Here is an 18,451-nt window from a genome sequence, read left to right on the forward strand (position 1 = left end):
AAAAAAAAAAAAAAAAAGCATTTTGATCCCATGGTAAAAGACACTAAAAAGAAATAAAGATATTGTTTGAGACAGGAGCAAAAATGAAATTCTGACTCAACATTCTTCAGTGATTCCAAAATGAAGAAAAAAGGAAGGCAATTTAACATAAAACTACCTGCAGCATGATATACTGGATTCGATCCTGGAATGGATAAAGACATTAATGAAAAAAAATTCATGAAATAGAATAATGTCTACAGTTAAGAGTGTTATAGCAATGTTAATTTCTCAGTTTTGATAAGTGTGCCATGGTTACGTAAAATGTTAGCATTACAGGAAGCTGAATGAAGGGTATATGGGAACTTCTGTCCTGTTTTGCAACTCTTGCAGATCTAAAATATCACTTCAAAATTTAAAAAATGTCTTATTTTTAAAAGTTTTTAAAAACTGCTTCACAGGACACTCTCAGGTGATTTCTGATTTTAAAAGAAAATATAAACATAAGAGGGGTAGATAAGAAACACCACATGGACCAGCCAGAAGCCAGGCTTATCCACAGCCAGGGCCCAAGCCCCTGCCTCCACCCCCAGGTCGAAAAAGCTAATGAAATCATGGGCTACATCAACAGAACATAATATCTACTACAGGCAATAATAACACTGCGCTGGTTCAAACCACATATGGAAAACTGTATCGCCTGCTTGGTTGTACCTTTGAAAAAGATCGCAGTATTTTCATAGGTAGAAAACAAAGTCTCTAATGAGGGCTAGTTGGAAGAATGAGGAAGAACTAGAAAGGAAAGGATAAGACTTAGAAAACAGCTTAGTTCTTGAACTTAGTTCTCGAACTTGAACTTTCGTTCTTGAACTTGAAGGGCTGCCCCATGCAGAGGAAACACTTACTTTGTGAATTTCCTGAAAGCACAGCCAAGACCATGGTTTGAGTTTGCATATGGAGACCAATGTTGGAATTCAGTGTAACAATTCTGACCATTTTACCCTCAGAATTGAAGTCAAGGGCTCCTGTGATGTTGTGAAATATGTATTTGGTCTTCATCCAGTTTCTTGGCAAAAGGCTACTAAAATCCTTGAACACTCCATAGTGAGAAGAGTATCTTTTGTAGGCTGATGAGATGTCGGTGGCTGGGAGCCCCTAGGTACTTTCAAGATGGGGGCTGATCACTGGAAAGACCAAGGCATGATTAGAGGGCTGGGACTTTCAGCCCCAACCCCTAACCCCTAATCCTTCACCTCTGGGGAGGAGAGAGGGGCTGAAGTTTAAGCTGACTACCAATGGGTAATGATGTAATCAATCATTGCCTAAGTAATAAAGCCTCCACAAAAACTCAGAAGAACAAGGTTAGGGAACTTCTGGATAGCTGAACATGTGGAAGTTCCTGGAGGGTGGTGCATCTGGAGAGAGCATGGAAGCTCTGCACCCCTTCCCCCATACCTTGCCCTATGAATTTCTTCACCTGTCTGTTCATCTGTAGCCTTTAAAATATCCTTTGTGGTAAATGAGTAAATGTAAGTAAAGTGTAAGCTTGTCTAGAAAATTAAGTGAAACTTAACTTTATTTCAAACTCACTGGATTAGAAATATAGAAACTTAGCTATATTTCTAACTCACTGGGTATGAATTAGGGATCCTATGATTTACACCCAGTGAGTTAGAAATATAGATGACCCTAGGATCCCCAGTTTATACCCAGTGAGTTAGAAATACAGCTGACAACCTACTACTTGTGACTGATTGGCGTCTTAAGTGGGGTGGGGGCTGGCAGTCTTGTGGGATCAAGCCCTTAACCTGTGGGATCTGATGTTACCTCTAGGTAGACAGTGTCAGAATTAAATTGAATTAGAAGACACCCAGGTTGTATACCCTGGGGAATTGCTTGGTATGCAGGGAAAACCCCTACACAGCTGGTGTCAGAAGTGTTTTGTGGAGTGGAGAGTAGAGATGAGAAAAAGCAGTTTGGTATTTATTTCCCCTGTCTATCTCTTTAGCTCCCCATGGTAGGAAATAAGTAGAGGCGAGATGAGCATCTGATTGGAGCTTGGACTGGATAAACTCCCAAGTGCCTACCAATTTCAAGAGCCTGTGATTCTCTGGTGAAGAAGAAGAGCACTTCTAGAGACTTCTCTAGAAATTTGTGAATGTTGTAGGGTCTCTCCGGGAGACCGTGGGCATCCAGGTTGCCCAGTGGGAGTCTGTTTCAAGGCCACTGGAAAAGCAGGGACCAGGACAAAAAGACTGGGCCACAACAGAAAAGAGCACACAGCAGTTGCAGGTATCCTGAATTTGGTGTCCCATGTAGATGTGAACGTGTCACATGCTTTGTGTAAGATCAGTCAGCATCACAGAACCATAGATCCTTTTTAAAACAATAACTTCAACTTCTATTTTAGATGCAGGGCATACATGTGCAGGTTTTTTACATGGGTGTATTGCATGATGCTGAGGTTTGGGGTACAAGTGATATGATCACCGAAGTAATAAGCACAGTACCCAAGAGTTAGTTTTTCAACCCCTGTCCCCTTCTCTCCTTCCTCCCTCTAGAATCCTAGACGTAAGCCACTCTAGAGGTCGCTGATGCAGTCTTCCACCAACTGTAATTAAAATGTTAAGGGATAAGCAGCTGATTTCCCATAAAGGCAATCCAGTCTGACCCTTTGTCAGACACAGTTTTACCCTATGTTGAACCAAAATCTGTCATTTCTTCCCCAGTACATGGGTCTGCAACCTCGGGTGTGACTCTCATATGTTCCTTGGCCTTATTTTTATTCAATATACTGGGTCTCTTTAATTATTTATGATTTAACAAGCTGATCACTCTCCTCAAGATACTCTCTAGTTAGTCAATGACCTCCTAAAATGCATCATTTAAATTAGCCCACATATTCTAAATGTGCTCTGACCACTACAAAAAGAAAACTACTGGAACTATAATTACACATTAGGGACACTATAGTTCTATTAACGTAGCATATGTCTTCTTGGCTCCTATTGGCTTTATCATCAACAACAACCCGACGTAGAATTCCCTCAAAACAGGCACCATTTCATGCTATTATAACTGAATTTTGGAAGACGATGGTTAGATTGTGCTGTTCTGCTAGCTTGCCAAAATCTTTTTGAACATTGAGATTATCAGCTGCCACACCAGCCTTCCCTGCCAGGTGCCAGGTTTGTGTCATCTGCAAACCAAGTAAACCTGCTTTCTGTGTCTTCATCTAAGTCATTGATAAAACTGTTTAAGATACTAGATCAGTCAATCATTCACTCAACAAATACTTAGCAAACATCTACAATATATATGTAAGGTGCTCAAGACAGAAACCAGAGGAGGAACTGTATTTGTACTGGGGCAGATGCTACAGTTGTTTGCTTTCTGTTAACAATGATGTAGACTTCATTCCATGAAGATTTAACTCATTAGGTACGTATTAATCACTTACTCTTCTCTTGGCATCATGCTAAGCTTTGTTAAGGGAACAAAGGAACTAAAAGCTACAACCCTGCTCTCTAGAAGTTTGTCTTCTCAGTAAAGAGGCAAGCTTTGACACACACAAAAATGTATGATATGAGACAGGCAGTATTCATATAATTGGCAAAATGAGTAGTCCAGATGAGATATTTGATTCTGGTTGGGACTTTAATGTCACTTCATTTAAAACTACAAAAATAATTATAGATTTTTAGAGCTGAAAGGGATAACAGAGGTCTTCTAGAACGATCCTTCCCTCTCACCTCATCTATATTACTCTCAACGAATGGGGAGTGCTGTCTCTTGAGTAGTTTTACTCTTCGTTAGATCTAATAATTGTAATGACATTCTAGCATTTCCTGTGTTAAATAAAAACTTATGTCCCTGTACCTTCTATCTGCAGTGTAAACACTCAATAATTTTGTTGAATAATTAAATGAATAAATTCTAATTCTGTTCTCTGAAACTGGAAAAAAATATAGGTCTGATCTAACCATTTGAAGGCAACAACTATGTCTCCTCATTCGGTCTTGACTTCTCTATCCTAAACACACGATTTCTTCATCTGATATGGTTTGGAGACCTCCCCATGCCCACATCATTCTTGTCATTCATGTTGTGGCTCTGTGCCTAGCATGATACAAGCACTCAGGATATGTCTACTGAATGAATACATGAACGAGTAAACTGGAAAACTCCAGTATGTCAATATCAGCGTCAAAGAGAAATTCCCATCACTGAACATATTGCTGAAAATGTGATCAGAAAAGTGAACCTGTTGCAGTTCCCTAGCACTGAGCATTATAATTCTATTAATCTGTAAATGTTGCTTAGATGCAGCTTTTTCTATTGCCTTTTTTTTCTTGTGAGGGGCAAGGGCGTGGAGCCAACCCACTAATGCCTCTTACTGATTTTGTAGTGAAGTAAAATCTGTAAACCTTTCACACCGTGCCAACTGGATAACTTAGTGGTAAAGCCCCCAAACGAATGTTTATCAAGAAAGGCTAGACCACAGCATTTATTTTCATGTGACAAAGAATGGTATATCCCTCTGGGCATATACATCTTTCTATGGTCATGGTGGTATTCTGACCACCATAACAGCTAAGCCCTTGGGAAATTCAAAATTCTACAGTATTCTGAGGAGGAAGCCTAAGAGGGCTGGCACAGCAAGAAGCCTGGAGGAAAATGACAGGGTAAGTTGACCTTTTTATACCAAATGGTATACCCTTTAGACTGGGCCCACTACCCCCGAAAGATACTCAATACGTCGGTGCCAGTGTTCCTGACAAGGAGAAATTTCCCTCAAATTGAAATAGATCCAGGAAAGTGTCAGGCCAGTAAGACCAGTAGGAGTTGGGGCTTTCCTGACGCCAGCTTTCCCAAGGCTGCAAGCAAGGTCAGGCAAGAACCAGCCTGGACATAAAGGGGGCAGAACATGGCTGCTACGAAGACGCAAACACTGGCTGGCGGATGTGACGCGCCAGCATTTGTTGAACACCAGGCTTTTTATATGCACTCTCTCTCATTCTCCATCAATAAACCTATTAGGAGGCATGATCATCACCATTTTATAGCGGTGGAGACTGAGGCTTAGAAAGGTTCCAAAATTTGCCCAGAGTCACAGAAATATAGTCATACAACCTGGCTAAGGCACCCCACCTGTCTGTCTCCAAAGCTTTTGCAGTTAAGCACCATGACATGCTGCTTTTTTCTCACGTGTTTATTCACCCTTAACAAAGAGTTTGTCAAGTACTCTCAGTGTCACAGGCCTGTGCTAGGCCTGGCATATAGTGGTAAATAAGACACACACTGTCCTTCACAGAGTTTAGCATTCTGAAAAGAATAAGAAACAACCGAACATGTAACTACAATGAAGTAGCATAAATATCCCAGGAGGAGAAGTTAAGGGTAAACTCACCCAGCATGAGGGATTAAGAGATCTTCCCCATGAAGTTGCCTTTAGAGGGAAGCTTAAAGGATAAGCTAGCAGGACAAAAGGGAGAGGGAAAGAGGCAGAGAAGGAATAGACTTTTAAGATTTGAGAGTGGGTGAGACACACTGACAGGTGCTGGGGCCTTGTAAGGCTGGAGGGAAGGGTGGGAGTGATCAGAAACTCCCAAAGAGGTGGAAGAAATGGACAGAGTGAGGTTAGAGGGGGCTTGGAAATGGACTGGAATTGGTAATGGCAAGAAATGGTAAAGTCACATAGATGTTACCTAACTGGATCTCACAGATTCCCATGGATAAGATGAATGCTGAGCAGTGGGGACCAACACTCCAGAAAGGCATTCCATGTTTAATGTAGTCAGTGATAATTTAATGTAGTTTCTCTAGCCTTGTGAAACCTGCTCTGTAAAAATCTCTGAACCTCTCCTGTCTCCTTTCTTTCGCCCACCCTCAAGGCAATAAGACGGAGGGTGGAGTAGGCGATGAGGAGAAAGCACAATCTAGTTCCTTTCTTTACGTGACCTGCCAAGCCTGAGATAGAGTCCACCTTTCCCACTTGACAAACGAGGAAGCAAAAGCTTAGGGTAGTTCGGAGATTGTGGGAGACTGAATGATCGGTTCCAATCCATCATTCTCTTCAATAGCATATGTATCTATACCTGGGCATGTTTTGTGGTGCAGGGAGTGTATTTCTCCTCTTCTTGACTTTGAATTTGATATTGCCATTTGCTTTGGCCAATGGAATATTAGCAGGCGTGTTACGTGCAGAAGCTTGAAATGTGCTCTATAGTTGGGTATGCCTTGTTGCATTTTTACCACTGTCAGAGGATCATGCCCTGCAGCTGCTGCTCCTCAAACCTGGATCCTGGAATGAATGGCACAGAGCATACCTAAACCTTGTCTACAGCCTGGAACTAAGCTCAGCTGAGATCAGCAAACTCCAGCTAACTGGAAGCCTGACGCAAAGTCCACTTAACTTCAGTTAATCCAGACACTTGTGTATGTATGTGTGAAGTGTTTATGGTTGCATGCCATGGAATTTGAAGGTAATTTGTTATGCACAATCGTCATGGTAATCACTGACTGATAAGAGATTACTCCAAGCTTACAAAGAAAGTTCCTGGAATACACAGAACTGCCTTGCCATGGAGCTAGGCTGCCCTGGAGGCTGGCCCTCTAGGGAGGAAACAATGCAAACAGCCACCCCACTCCATGCTACCCACCCCGCCGCAGCCCTGCCCACCACCTGGCACTCACCTGAGTCTGAGGCTGCTGGGCTCACCAGGCTGAGCAGCTCCCGCTCCTTCTCATAGTCCCCTTTGCAGAGCAGCTGCCCCTCCTTCAGGACAAACTCGTCACCCTTCTGAAGCTGTCGCTCGCAGACACAGCAGCAGAAGCAGCTCAGGTGGTATACACTCTTCTGGGCCCGCATAACAAATTCATTGGGTGCGATGGCCTCAAAGCAGCCCCCACATTTGACAGCAAACAGCCTGGCAGCAGGGAGAAAGGAAGTACATGCACCATGAGTGAAATCTGGCTTGGTCCTGGGTCTCCCCTGAAGTCAACAGCAAAAGGAACTTTAAGAAGTTGAATACGAATGTATTCGAAATGGAATGTACTTTAAATGGGAATGTACTTTAAATCCAGGTTATCTATTCCCTAAGGAGATCGAAGCATTCAGTTGAGTCACTCAAAGGCCTAAGAAGGGTGTCTGACTGGATAAAGAAAATCTGGTATATATACACCATGGAATACCATGCAGCCATAAAAAGGAACAAGATCATGTCCTTTTCAGGGACATGGATGGAGCTAGAAGCCATTATCCTCAGCAAACTAATGCAGGAACAGAAAACCAAACACCTCATGTTCTCACTTATAAGTGGGAGCTGAACAATGAGAACACATGGACACAGGGAAGGGAACAACACACTCTGGGTCCTGACAGGGGCTGGAGTGTGGGGAGGGAGAGCATTAGGGAAAATAACTAATGCATACCTAGACTTAATACCTAGGTGATGGGCTGATTGTGCAGCAAATCATCATGGCACACATGTACCTATGCAATAAACCTACACATCCTGCACATGTACCCCACAACTTAAAAAATTAAAAATTAAAAAAAGAAGAGTATCTGAGTTAGTGCCCAGAATGTATTTGCTGTGGCTCATGACACAATGCTTTCAAAGGCTGGTCTACAGACTGGCCCCAGGCAGGCTGTTCAGAATCCCTGAGGGAGCATATTATTTAAATTATTGAAATCAACAATAACAGTAACAGAAATGTCCAGGCCCACTCTTATCAGTGTGTAAAAGGATGTGCCCCAGAATGTGAATGCTTAACAAGCTCTTGAGGTGTGTAAGATCTTAGATGTGTCATCTAGTTTCTGAGAAACTGCATCCCATCTTCTCAGCCTGATATTCAATAGATTCAACCTATCTCTCAAAACTTAACTCTTCTTTCACTTATTTTCAACAAAACAGTTAGAGTATCTATTATATACACCAAGCCAAAAGTAGTAAGTGCTAGTGGTGTGAGGATGAATAAAGGAAAATCCCTCTCAGAATTGAGTTCAGGCTAATGGAATAGACAGACATATCCAACTAACTAAAGTGGAGGGCTGTGGGAGTAAAGGGAGAAACAACTGACCTGCAGGGAGTGAGTGGGGGGGTGCATTTATTATGTATTTAATAAATCTCAATCAAACAAAAGACCGGAAGGAAGGAAGGCTGGCAGGCACAAAGGGGTGGGAGGAGGGACATTCCAAGGGGAGGAAACAGCCTGTGTGAAGGCCTGGAGCCATGAACAGGCATGGATGCTCAGGTTGTAAGCTGCACTCCACCAAGTTGGAGGCAGGTACCTCCAGAAAGGTGGCAGTTGAGGTTAAGTCATGACCCAATCACACACTAAGGGGCTGGACAGGCAAGTAATTGGCGTCATCATTACCTGCCAGCTCTGACCACCAGGATCCTGGAAGCCATGCCCCATACTTTCCTTTCTCCCAGCTGTGGGTTCTGGCCCCTTCTGACGGGGTTTCACCATGTTGGCCAAGCTGGTCTTGAACTCCTAACCTCAACTAATTGGCCCACCTCAGCCTCCCAAGTGCTAGGATTATAGGCATGAGCCACTGTGCCAGGATTGAATGTTTTTTTTAACATGATAATATCCAAGTTCTGAATTTTTTTTTTTTTTTGAAACAGAGCCTCGCTTTGTCACCCAAGCTGGGGTGCAGTGGCGTGATCTCGGCTCACTCCAATCTCTGCCTCTTGGGTTCAAGCAATTCTCCTGCCTCAGCCTCCAGAGGCAGGAGAAGCTGGGATCCCAGAGTAGCTGGGGTTGCAGGAGCACACCACCATGCCTGGCTAATTTTTGTATTGTTAGTAGAGACAGAGTTTCACCATGTTGGCCAAGCTTGTCTTGAACTGCTGACCTCAACTGATCTGCCCACCTCGGCCTCCCAAAGTGCTAGGATTACAGGCATGAGCCACTGTGTCAGGCTTGAATGGTTTTTTAACATGGTAATATCCACATTCTGAAAAGGAACTCTCAGCTGTTTGAAGAGTAGAATGGAAACAGAGGTAGTCAGATGAATGAGCAGCCGAGAAATGATCAGGGTCAGGACTCATGCAGCAGAGGTAAGGCAGAAAGAAGGGGCAGAACCCACAGCTGGGAGATAGGAAAGCATGGGGCGTGGTTCCCAGGGTCCTGGTGGTCAGAGCTGGCAGGTATTGATAAAGCCAAGACTCCAGTATACCACATTGCTCATTTCCTACCTCTGGGCCTGTCTGTGCCATCTCCCCATCCTGGAAAGCCTTCCTTTCCTGTTTAATTTATCTGAACCCAAACCACCCTTCAGGATATAGCAGTCCCACCTTTTCCTTAATCTTGCCCTGATCTGCGTCCCCCAGCCTGAAGTGACTGCCCCTCCTTTGAATGATGATACCAGGAACTACCTCTGTGCGTCATTCCACAGTCATCTGTAGATGTCTCAAAACTACAATACAAAAAGTAGTGGGCACTGGAGGCCTGGGCTCTGCTGCCAGCTCTACAGATAACCATGCCAAATCTTGGGCAGGTTGTTTAGCCTGTGCCTTCATACGTCCGTTTCTCTGTCTGCTGTTAAGATGTTAGGCCGATCTCTTCCAGCTACAAAAATCCTACGATCATTGCTTGCAATTGCTGGCTCAAAATATTATCTTACTCTTGCCTTATTATTTTACTTTTCCCATGTTTATAACTTATCTTGTCAACAGCTCCTATTTCAAGAACAAGGCCTGTGGAATATTTATGTACTCTCATACATGGTGGGTACTCAATAAAAGTTGATTTTATTTGACTCATGGATCTAATTTGTTCACCCTCTTTCTGAAATAACATAATATATATAAACAGCCTAGCCTAGGAGCTGACACATAATAGATACTCAATAAAGATGTCTCTTCTCTTCCTTGTCGCTCCAGAGAAATAACCATTCAGGGTAACCTATGAAAAAACTAAAATTTAAAGCAGATCCCTCTGTTTCTTTTATTCTTTTTAAAGTTGCTTGATGATAACATAATTGTGTATGTCAAAACTTTGGCATAAGCACAGACACAATATATCCTAAGATTATCTCTGGGATTCATTCACTATAGCATTCATTATACTATTTCCAAAGTAAAGAGTTTTTTTTTTTTTTTCTTTTCTAAAGTAGTAGCAAAATAGAGCAGAAAATACTTTAAAAATACTCTGTTTGTCCCCACATGCCAGAGGAGTCAGTAGATATGGAAGGGTCAGATGGCATACAGGAGAGAATGCCAAGGGGGCATAGAATGGCTAGAGAAAGCAGATAAAACTCCACATCACTCTCCTCTTCATAAAGCTAGATATGAGCTGACTCAGTCTATCCAGGGAACCGAGACCACCTTGCTCTGCTAATGAGCCCCACCTTGGCAGAAGCTAAGAAAATGTGAACAACTGAAGAGTATTTTCCTATAGACAGGTCAACTACCATGACAGCCTACAGGTTGCCAATCCATTCACTCAAAATCTCATTCATGCACTCATTCAATCATTTATTCTTTTCATTCATTCTTTCATTTATTCAGAAGCATCCACTACGCATCCTGCAATATACCACACTCTGTGTCTTTATAGGGAGGGGAAGAAAAGAAACTTTCATCCCAATGGCATTCATGTACGTAAACAAGTATATACTGAGTGTCTGTTATGTGGTAGGCATTGCTGTAGGCATAAGAGGATACAAGACAGACAAATCTTTGACCTCATGTAGCTCACCTGCTTGTGGGAGAGATAGTAAATAAATACATAAATGAATAGATAAATTGTATCTACCATTAGGGATTTACCTTTAGGAAACAGAATATAAGAACAATACAAAGCAATGTCCCAGGAATATAAAATAGAATGGCACAAAGCTATAGTATATATAATCATAATATTTAATCACCTTCCAACTCTAAAATTGTGCTGGCTTATGAGTCTAAGTCAATACATGTGTACTGTGCTTTATCTTGGAAGCTTCCTAGAAGAAGAGAAGAGTTTTGAGGGTGGAATGAAGGGGAAGCTAAGGAAAAGTTCCCAAGGAGGTTGACACAAAAAAAGAGGGCCATTTGACTTCTTTGAGTGAAGGAAGGCAAGGCTTGGAAAGGATGATGAACCCACCTCCCATGAATCCATGAGGAAGCAGCCTCCTGGGACAGAGGCCAGGCTGCAGGATTGGAAGTGCACGTGCTGTCTTACTTTCAACACAGGCCTTGAAGCACCACAGCAGTCCTCCCTGCCCTTGGCTTTCAGAAGCACCTCAGAATAACCTATCTCGATATGCTTCTCCTCTGCCTCTCAGCTTCAGAAAGAAAGTGAAATTGGGGGAAGTCCAAGAGGGTGGAATGGCTCGTTTATCACTAGCAGGTATGGCAGAACCTGAAAAGCAGAACTCCAGGTTCCAACTGCCCTTCCCCTGCCCTCTCCCTTCCTCCAGCTGCCCAGTGTGGTTTTTCTCTCTATGTCTAAACCTCTGACACACCAGTCATTTGACTATTTGCCTTGACTCCCTCCCCCTATGCTGGATGCTGTCATTGGGCAGAAAATCCACCCAGTTCATCCCTGGGCCCCAAGTCCCCGGTTGCTGTTTGCCAACCTGAGCAAACTAATCAATGCTTTTCCAGGAGCCCGTCAAAGGCCCTTTGTCCCCAAGCCCTCCTTCTCCTCCCCTTCCCCTGGAATGAACTGTTAAACAGACTCAAGGCAAATGCTCCCAGGGAGTCAACAAGCACTTGAGAAACTGCAACAGCAGGTGGTAGCATCTGTGCTTGTCTAGCTTCCACCCTGCTAATCTCCTCCTCTTTTTCTTGCCTTCTTAATTTCATCCCCCTCTCCAAAAATATCCCCCAAGTTGGAGAAGGGAGGGTTGGAGTGAGCTCAACAAAGAAAGCCCACCATGTTGACTCAGGAGAGGCTAGAGGAAGTGGCTGGAGTTGTCTGGGCTCAAATCCTGAAATGGTCATGGTCACTGGGGATTACAGACCAGGAAGAGCGTGGCAGTCCTGCTTTTTTCTTCTCTCCTTCTGTTTCTTTTCTCTCTCCCTCTCTGGGTCCAAACCAGATCAACTTCACCTTACTACCTTGACTCCTGTTACTTTCACTAACCCCAGAGCAACTCAAGGAGAAAAGGTGCATGTGGTCCACCACCTGTGTGCCAGATGTGTACACAGCTGTACGGGTACCACTGTGGACCCAGCTGCCGACTGTACACCTCCCACAAGTTGTTTTCTCTAAGGCTCAGACAAGCAGAGAAAAGGATTTGTTCGAAAGTCCAGGTCATAATTAAAACACAGCCTGTCTCTTCCTAATGCTCTGGATGGCATCCCCCATGGTTACTTCCCCCTCTGAATGCTAATGAGACCTCAACTCTGGGTTCAGAGCCTGGCAGCCTGGCTGTGCCCTGGCAAGCTGGACAAGGCTTCCAGAGACGTCCAGCTCATCAAGGCATACATAACACCACCCAACTTTCCTTGATGTTATAAATTCTCCTATCCCTGAAAGCTCTTCAAATGATTCCTTATCTCCTCTTTGCATTTAATTCCCTCACCTGTAAAATGGGAATCATAGTATCTACCTCCTGCAAAAGCATCCAGTGCAGTACTTGTTGCAGAGACTAACCACTCAGTGCTGTTCTTCCTCTGTTGATCACTCGCTGTAGGGAAGGCTCTGGGGATGCCGTGATAAATAGGGCTGCCCCTCTCCTTAGGTAAGTTCACATTCTCTGGCAGGCAGCAGGCTCTGAACAAATGACCTCAGTAGGATGTGTTTGGGATATGCAAAGAGAAATAGCTGGGAATAGCACAAAGGAGAGACCCATGCAGTTGGCTTAGGCTAAGGGTCACAGAATCTTTTGCTTTACCTTTTCTCTTCTTTTCCTCTCTCTCCCTGCACCTCTTCTCACTTTCCCTTTTCCACTCACTCTGCCAAGCAGGAAAGTAGAGGTTGGCTGAAATGCTATTCACTGCCTTGCTTACATCTCTTCTTGTACAGCTGCAAGCTGTAAGATGCATAACTTTCAGTTTTGGTGAAAGTGCCTGCGTTCTCAGGCTCTGCCACCTCCAGACAGTATGACTGGGAGCACACCGCTTCATCATGTGCTTTGATGTAAAAGTTAATAATGCTGTGTGCCTTTCTGGACTGGTGAGGATTAAATGTATGTGGAGTACCTTGTGACCTATAAGGTGTAGCACAATTTTTTGTGCCTTTATCTTTTGACCCTTGTGGATTTTTCTTTTTTGTCCCAAACATGGTTCTTGGTACTTAAGAATTTTGTAAATGCTGACAGGGTACAACGGCTCATGCCTGTAATCCCAGCACTTTGGGAGGCTGAGGCAGGCAGATCACCTGAGGTCAAAAGTTTGAGACCAGCCTGACCAACATGGAGAAACTCCGACTCTACTAAAAATACAAAATCAGCCGGGTATGGTGGTACGTGCCTATAATTCCAGCTACTCGGGAGTCTGAGGCAGGAGAACCACTTGAATCCAGGAGCAGAGGGTACAGTGAGCTGAGATAGTGCCATTGCACTCCAGCCTGGGCAACAAGAGCAAAACTTCATCTTGAAAAAAAAAAGAAAAGAAGAATTTTGTGAGCTCCATTCTAAGAGAACACTTTCTCTGCAGCATGAGCCCTTCCACTGCCTCCTCCCTGCTTTGACATGGCACAACCGCACCCCAGAGCATAGTGCTGAGCCAGGAGATGGACCATGGAGATGCACTGCTGGTGGTGCAGGCAGAGCATCCTCATTACACCAAGCCATGGGCCTCTCGCCTTCTTTCCACCATGGGCCAAGATCATCGAACTGAAGCAGTATTTCTTGCAACAAAACTCAGCCATCCTGCCCTAGATGAGGTGCTGAGGAAAGAACACCAGACTTAGAATGAGAAACCTAGGCTCCATATTTCTGCCTTTTTCAAGGGGCTTCAGAAAAGCCACCACATTTCCCTGAGCCTTGGTTATCTCATCTTCCATTTGTTAATGGAAAAGTATTGCCCTAGGTCAGTGTTGTCAAGAACTTAAAGGCGGAAGGATGTCACTGTTTCCAAGGTCTCCATACACTTACAACTAGAGAAACCCACTCTGTTCACACCTAAATTCAGGTCTACAGATAGTGTTTTAATATGACACTGCCTTGCTATGGTAATTCCTGAACAAACTCTTTTCCAGAATCATTTCATTCAAATATATATAAATATAAAACAGCTAAAGCCAAAAGACATGATCTCTATTCTATGAATAGAAGAGTAGCATCAGAAGAAAACATTTTGCTCCTAAGGCAGGTTGGAAACCCAACAGGCTGGGTAATTTCTTACTCCCATTTTTATATTTCAAGCTTTTATTACAGGGGTTGAGAAGCCTCCTCTGTAACCAAGGAGACAAGAATGTTTCTAAAGCAGATATGAAGGCTTGATGCCTGAGAAACTACTAGGAGACAAGCCTATGGCAATCAACAAAGAGGCACAGAACTTTGGGATGCAACAGCCTACCTCTGTACTGCAGGCATTACGGTAGCAAGATGACAACACAAAGAGATACCCTAGGGACTCCTGGATTTCAATGCCTGTTGTGCAATCTTAGGAGAGTCACCCCACCATTCTGAACATTGGGGTCTTCATTGTTAGAATTTCAGCTCCAAAAATCATATTTCTGCAAAGGAAGGAGGCTTATGGAGGGCAGGAAAAAGAGAATTAATCTTTATTGAATACCCACTCAGTGCTAGGAAGTGTGATAACGTTTTTACCCATTATGTAACTAAATTTGTGGGATAGGGGCAAACAGAACTATTTTATGACTCAAAGAGAATCTGACCATATTTCGGCTCTGCTTGGCTCGTGATGCTTCACCCCCGTAGGAGAGAGTCACTCTGAGTTGGCAGACTCATGGGTCCTGTTTTGTATTTCTTTCCCACATGCTCTCTAGCACTGTCTTCATAGGAGAAACACCTAGAAAGATCAAGCATCTAATATGGCAGCCTCAACTCATGAGAGGGTCTTGAGACAGGCCCATGGTTTTGTAGAAGGTGCTGAGACTACACTGCAGACATGCAGGTAGGTGAAAGGCAGGAGTTAAAAACCAAGTTGATTCCTTTAGGCTACTCAGCTCAAAATACCTGAAGGGATTTCTGAAACAGGCCTACCCTCTATGGGTTCAAGTTAAGGCAAATAGTGTGTGGGGACACTGACCCAACACCACCAGCCAAGAGTCTACTGTGAATCCAAAGATACTGGGAAACAAGACAATTCTTGCTGGAACCCCATTCACTGGGGAGCCTAGTAAGTCAGGTCATTCTTTTCAAAGTATAGGCAGAAATGTAGCCTAGTAGGGACAGAGTTGGACCCAGAAAGACCTGAGGAAGTCCACCCAGAGAGAGGTTAAGATCTTCATTAACTTCATCCCAAAGTCCTGCAGACCTCAAAAAGAGCTTCTCAAAGCCTCCACACCACAGAGAAACGAGTAGAAGAATGTAGGGCAAAGCAAATCCATGAAAAACCCCGGTTCCAGTTTGAGCCAACTGTAGTGTACTGTGTTTGCCCCACCAAAATAAGAAATCACAGCCATCTGTAGCTTTGGGCAGTAGGCTACTACAGATCAGCTGTCTTTTCTACGGGCCCCACTGAAACATCTTTTGATGAGATACGTGAACCCTCTGGTTTAGAAGTAAGAGAGGGTTTGGGGCAGCGCTTTAACAAGGCAGGAATCTGTGTCTCATTCAGTTTCCACCTCTCCACCAGGGGGCAGCATAGCAGCATTCATTCAGGGCCATGTTGACTTGGTAACTGAGGTCATCCAGGCAGAGACAGGGATTGGCCATAAGCCAAAACTGTCTGCCGGAAAATCTGCTGCTGGGAGTCTGGGAGACCATGTGGCTAAACTGAAGGAGAGATGGTGAGAGAAGAGTATTCAAAGTATTGAGAACCAAAAGCATGGCTTGTGGCCTTAGAAGTAGTGACACAAGCAACCTTGTCAGCTGGCTCAAGGTCTCTGTCCTTGAGGCTGAGCCAACAACACCACAATAAGCAACTGAGCACGTGGTCTTAGGGCGGTGGGAAAGTCTGCAGGGACAATAGAGTGGCAGGATCTTCTATAGGAGACAGTCCCAAGACTCTGCAGTGGTGAGAAAATGGGAAACAATAAGTGGCTGGCAGAGCCAATCAGGGTCTCTGTCTGCCTGCAGTTCCTGGGGAGCTGTAAGGAGGACCATACAATGGGATGAACAAGTGGGAGCGAGAACTGCTAAGTATGATGTCTGCATGGCTCCAGGAGGCACCGGCCTCACCAAGAAGGGCAGGGTAATGCACATGGTTCTTCATCTATCACAAATGTTGCTGGCAATGGGTGGCTTCTACCTTGAAATGGTACGCTATTTTTTTTTTAAGTGCTTTTCTTGTTCTCACAAAGTGTCCATTCCAGAATCAGCAAGACATTGTGGGAAGAGCACAGCTTTTGAAATCTGGTAAAACCCGGATTCAAACCTTGGTTCTATCTTTAAGAACTTGAGCAAGTTACAGACTCTCTTGGAGCCTCGGCTTCTTTCTCTTTAACAATGAGATCATAACTACCTTATGAGATATTTTGGAGATTAAGTAAGATAGTGTATTTTAAGTATCTGACACATACTAGCTGCTCTCAATAAGTAGTAGCTATTAACTCCCTTTTATAAAATCAGTTTACCATATCTGCCCATGTAAATATTTATATAAGATAATTTATTTCAAGACAGCCAACTGAGTCAAAAATAGAACTTTATATGTATCTTAAAGCTCTTTCATTATTATAACAAATCAAATCAAATTTCAACCAGCCTTTCATGTATTATGGGAGAAGGCACGAACAAACAAATATGAAAGGCTAAACACTTAAGAGGAAACTGAGGGCACATCTCATTCAAGCAGCTATGGCTATGGTCTACCCTAACCCAAGGTCAATATTGACATCAGCCATGAATGTTGACCCACACACAAATTCATTGCCTAACACCCAGCATATGTTCAGGAAATTGTCAGCTCCGTGTTTAGCCAACCAGAGCCAACAGTTGCTATTTGGTTAATGCTGACATTATCTGGCAAATATTTGGAACAGACTCTTTCCCCACATCATTTCGGTTCTCAGTTAACCACTTCTTATGGAGGCTGCTGACTACTGTGTGGACATGTATTGAGACATACCTATTCTTGCCTTACTTTCCTAGCTGTCTGACCTCCTATCAACCAAGAGATCAACCTCTTTCCTCTTATTACATATGGAAAGAAACCAAGACCAATAAAGGAGCAATGGTCTACCCCAGACCACAAAGAAAGCTATGACTGCCGAGAAGGCCAGACAGAGCTTGGGACTTCGTCAATGATCAAGAAACTAAAGAGATTCTAACATGGCTCAATGAGAGATGAAACGTACTCCTCCAGGTCTTAAGCAGTGTTCTGAACAAATAAAGAAGTGGACAATGTCAGACAAGCTGAACGAGTGTACTGTGTGTGGGACAGTGAGTCTCTCCTATTTGGAAGCTTTCTTTTCCTCTCCCTCTTCTACTTTGTTGAAAGCTGAAAAGTGTCTATGAGTCAAGCCCTAAAGCAAAAGACTGTGTGGTGAAAGTGTGGATTTCAATAACTTAAGCCAAGGTGGCACAACTTATAGACTTTCCATATTGTCACACAGACATGCAAAAATAGCAAGAAACATAAAACAGACATATGGAAAATATATGTTTTCCTTTTAGGGAGTTAAAGGTTTGGTTTCCTTTGAAAATGTCAGTTTTCCTTTCCCTTCATCCTTATTAGCCTCCTGGGATACTCTTAAATATACCCAGCAAACAACAGAGCAGCAGGAGAAATGAGGTATTTTTAGCTGATATTCTGGGCACAGATTCCTATTGTTCCACAATTTTTGGCTTGGCTGGATGGCACGTGGCCAATACAATGTATATGCTTGCAAAGAATGTATGTTTTCTGGGCTCTGTGTGTGTGTGTGTGTGTGTGTGTGTGTGTGTGTGTGTGTGTAATAGGAAAGACAAAGGTATTATTGACGGTGTTTTGATGGGAAAGATTCTGGGATCCCAGCAGGGGGCCACACCAAGCTTTCCATGAATCCTATTTGCTTTGGTCAACATCACTTTTCACTCATTATTACCATTGTGCTATAAGTCCAAAAAAGGGGGGAAAAAAGCTATATTGTCACAACTGAAGAGCTCCTCATATAATCAACTGTTTCCAGCAGCAATTTATTAGGAACTAAATGTATTCTGAAAGCCAATGATTACGTTCCTAAATCATCTGGTGCACTGCCTAGCATATAACAATGTTCAAAACACTGACAGCTATGATGATCTTCCTCCTCCTTACACGAGTCTTGTTCTCAAGGGTTACCCAGGCTTGTAGGGCAGACAAACAAGAAAAGAAAAGCATCCACTGACAATCTGAGTAAAAATCTCCCTGTGGCATATAAACTACAGGGAGCTGCTATGGGGCTTTCCCTTTCTAACTGATGGGTGGAAAATATC

At 43.4% G+C, this 18,451-nt stretch overlaps 1 protein-coding gene across 1 annotated transcript in view; it reads right to left on the bottom strand.

The window, feature by feature from the left end:
- The window catches only part of LMX1A (LIM homeobox transcription factor 1 alpha), a 152,681-nt gene that overhangs the window by 40,112 nt on the left and 94,118 nt on the right, over positions 1 to 18,451 (bottom strand). The window contains exon 3 of the mRNA XM_037740477.1: positions 6,676 to 6,908. Coding sequence (XP_037596405.1) covers positions 6,676 to 6,908 — 233 coding nt within the window. The remainder of the gene's footprint in view (positions 1 to 6,675; positions 6,909 to 18,451) is intronic.

Source organism: Cebus imitator, unplaced genomic scaffold (genome assembly GCF_001604975.1).
Source record: "Cebus imitator isolate Cc_AM_T3 unplaced genomic scaffold, Cebus_imitator-1.0 Scaffold84, whole genome shotgun sequence".
In the NCBI taxonomy this organism is placed as follows: domain Eukaryota; kingdom Metazoa; phylum Chordata; class Mammalia; order Primates; family Cebidae; genus Cebus; species Cebus imitator.